General features: G+C 39.3%; 1 protein-coding gene across 1 annotated transcript; it reads right to left on the minus strand.

Moving 5' to 3' along the window:
- Nucleotides 1-731: 731 nt before the first annotated feature.
- LOC111209121 (protein MIZU-KUSSEI 1-like) lies at nt 732-2,376 on the minus strand. The gene has a single exon (XM_022708932.2). The coding sequence runs from the start codon at nt 1,958-1,960 to the stop codon at nt 1,130-1,132; it is 831 nt and encodes a 276-aa protein (XP_022564653.1). The 5' UTR covers nt 1,961-2,376; the 3' UTR covers nt 732-1,129.
- Between the last annotated feature and the right edge of the window lie 580 nt (nt 2,377-2,956).

A 2,956-nucleotide genomic window follows, 5' to 3' on the forward strand; every position in this document is an offset into this window, starting at 1 on the left:
GATTGTACTATACTTAAATGCATAATAATTACACTGATCATTATCTCTCAGTGTCTGGAAGCTAGTAATCTCCCAATACAGGTGTAATGTTAGAAAATTTAATAGATTTAATACGATGCCTCGTTATATTCGATACGCGTACACTTCTTAATGTATGGTCCAAATGGTCCATGCAGTTCAGTATATTATTATTATTGTTCTTGGATCAAAGAATATCAATGATGATTTTACACTTCAAAGCATAATATAGTGACCAAGATACTAATGGAAATTCGAAACAAAACAAAGTCTGAATATACCATGAAAATAAAATAATGCAGAAGCTCTCTGGCATTTTTTTTTTAAGCAAAGCCTTGAATCTAGGGAAAAGACTTACAATAGCAGTAGTAAGAAACTACCACTGTATGTCGTCTGGTTCTGTAATTGACGATGATGCCCTAAAGATTTGAAAATTTAATTTGATTGTACTATACTTAAATGCATAATAATTACACTGATCATTATCTCTCAGTGTCTGGAAGCTAGTAATCTCCCAATACAGGTGTAATGTTAGAAAATTTAATAGATTTAATACGATGCCTCGTTATATTCGATACGCGTACACTTCTTAATGTATGGTCCAAATGGTCCATGCAGTTCAGTATATTATTATTATTGTTCTTGGATCAAAGAATATCAATGATGATTTTACACTTCAAAGCATAATATAGTGACCAAGATACTAATGGAAATTCGAAACAAATCAAGACTTTAATCATTATGATTCTACAGGCTGGGTGCCCCCATGATAACATAAACATTTTTAAAACAACAAAGAGATTACACATTTAAAAAAGCGAATTTTATACATTTACAAGTCCTCCAGCTCCATATACCAAAGTTTAAAAACCTTCTAAGCCCACCTCCCAAAAAAAAAAGAAACTTGCTCTAACGCATTATCGATCGATCACGTTCACGTCGATTAAAATACGGTTTTCGAGTATTAGAGACATAGTACTTTAATTCCCCAAAAGAACCACTTAACCGACTATTTAAAGTAACTAAACCGGAATAATCTTCCTTAACCGTGAAACCTTCCTTCTCAGTTAGAGGCTTTGGTAGGATCATCTTCTTCGATTCGTCGTCTTCATCAGATTCTGAGTAGATAGATACTGAGCTCAGGAGCTCCATTGCTGTCAGGATTCATCATATAGAAAGCCTCCGAATCACGCGACCCCACAATTCGCTCGAACTTCGCCCTCATATACATTATATCACCACCACCGCCGACGGATGTCTCCTCCGTCTCCGGCAAAACTCCGGCGCCCATGGAAACCATCTCAAGCGCCTTCAAAACTTTCTTCTCCTTCTCACCGCACTCCCTCCTCGTCGCGAACCCGCACTTCTTCCCGTTACAGTAAGTCCTCCACATCGGCTCCTCCACCAACCGCCGTGGAACCGTAACCTTGGTCTTATCTCCTCCGCCGTGACGGCGTCTTCCCTTATCTCCCTCTTCTTTCTCTTCCTCCTTGGCCTTGTCGCACTCCAGAGCGATCCTCACGAGTCCCGAAGCCATCTCCTTGACCAGTCCGCTGATTGGAGTCGCGAGCTCGATTAAAAACGCCGGAGGGGAAGTCGGATCTTTCTGGACTGAGAAATGCACGTGTCCGCGGCGTGATCCGAAAAGCGTTCCCACGACCCGTGACCCGAGTCCGGAGTTGCTGTTGCCGGGTCGGGCTCTGCTGAGGGAAGCGATGACTGAACGGAGACGAGAGACGGCGAAAGATTGGAGTTTTCTTTTGGGAGTGATTGCAGTGGAGGAAGATGAAGAGGAAGGGTTGTGTTTGGGAAGCGGTTTAGTGCTGTCGGGAAGAGGATTATGGGAAGAAACGTCGTCGTTTTCGTTTGATCCGACTTTTCGTGTCCAGTGGAAGCTGTTGTGTCTCTTGGAGGCGAAGTCATCTGAGTTTGGTTTCGCCATCGAAAGAAGCTGAAGCTTAAGGAGAGAGAGAGAGAGACGGAGAAGAGAGTATGTGGTTATGGATGAGTTAATGATCAAAGTAGTTGGTGTGAATTTAACTTCAGGGTTTGGTCTATTTGGTGACTCTCTCTCTCTCTGTCTTCACTCTTTTATCTCTCTCCTGTCGCTGTGAATGTATTGGTGTGAGAGAGAAGATTAGATGATACATCGACAGAGAATGGACCTACCAACTAATCTTTCTATAAGATTTTGGAAAATAAAGGAGAAAAAGAAAGAAAATAATAGTTTCATTTTGTGCGTAGATTTGTCTTTTGCTTTTTAGTTCAGTATTGGTGTCAAATGATTCGACTTGGGATTAATTTTAGCTCCAAATGGAAAAGAAACAAAGAACAATTCATCCACTGAAGAAGAAAAGAATAAACAGATTTTTGTTTCTCTAATGATCTTCTTTAACTCTACTTTATTTTTATTGTTTCTATTACTCTCGCTAATGCTTCTACTACCTTGTTAATCTTTTTTTTTTGGTAAAATTACCTCGTTAATCTTAGGCAGACCCGGCCCGAAATATTTAAAGACTGGAAGCAAAAAAGAAAAAATTGGACCTCTTATTTAGTAATAAAAAAGATCATTAAGAGAAGATAAAGATGTAGCTCGGGACATTCAAACCAGCCATCTAGAACAGACTAAATCTACTGCTAAACCAACTTGGCTACTGGAGATTTTGAAATTTTAAGGCCGAAATAATAGATATTGTTAAAATGGCCGGAAGCACATGCTTCTATAGCTTGTACTCAGGGCCGCTACTGATCTTAGGGCTAAACTCTCTCGAGACTCGAGAGAGAAAAATGTACTGTGGTGAATATAGTCATGAAAGGAATGTGGATATTTGATTTGATACTAATTTGTTGTATTATTTGGCTTTTATGATATAAGTATTTGTTTATTGCTAGAGAATAACTAGGATTGTGTTTTTGTTGAATACTTTGGGAGAAACAC

Source organism: Brassica napus, chromosome C7 (assembly GCF_020379485.1).
Source record: "Brassica napus cultivar Da-Ae chromosome C7, Da-Ae, whole genome shotgun sequence".
NCBI classification, from domain to species: domain Eukaryota; kingdom Viridiplantae; phylum Streptophyta; class Magnoliopsida; order Brassicales; family Brassicaceae; genus Brassica; species Brassica napus.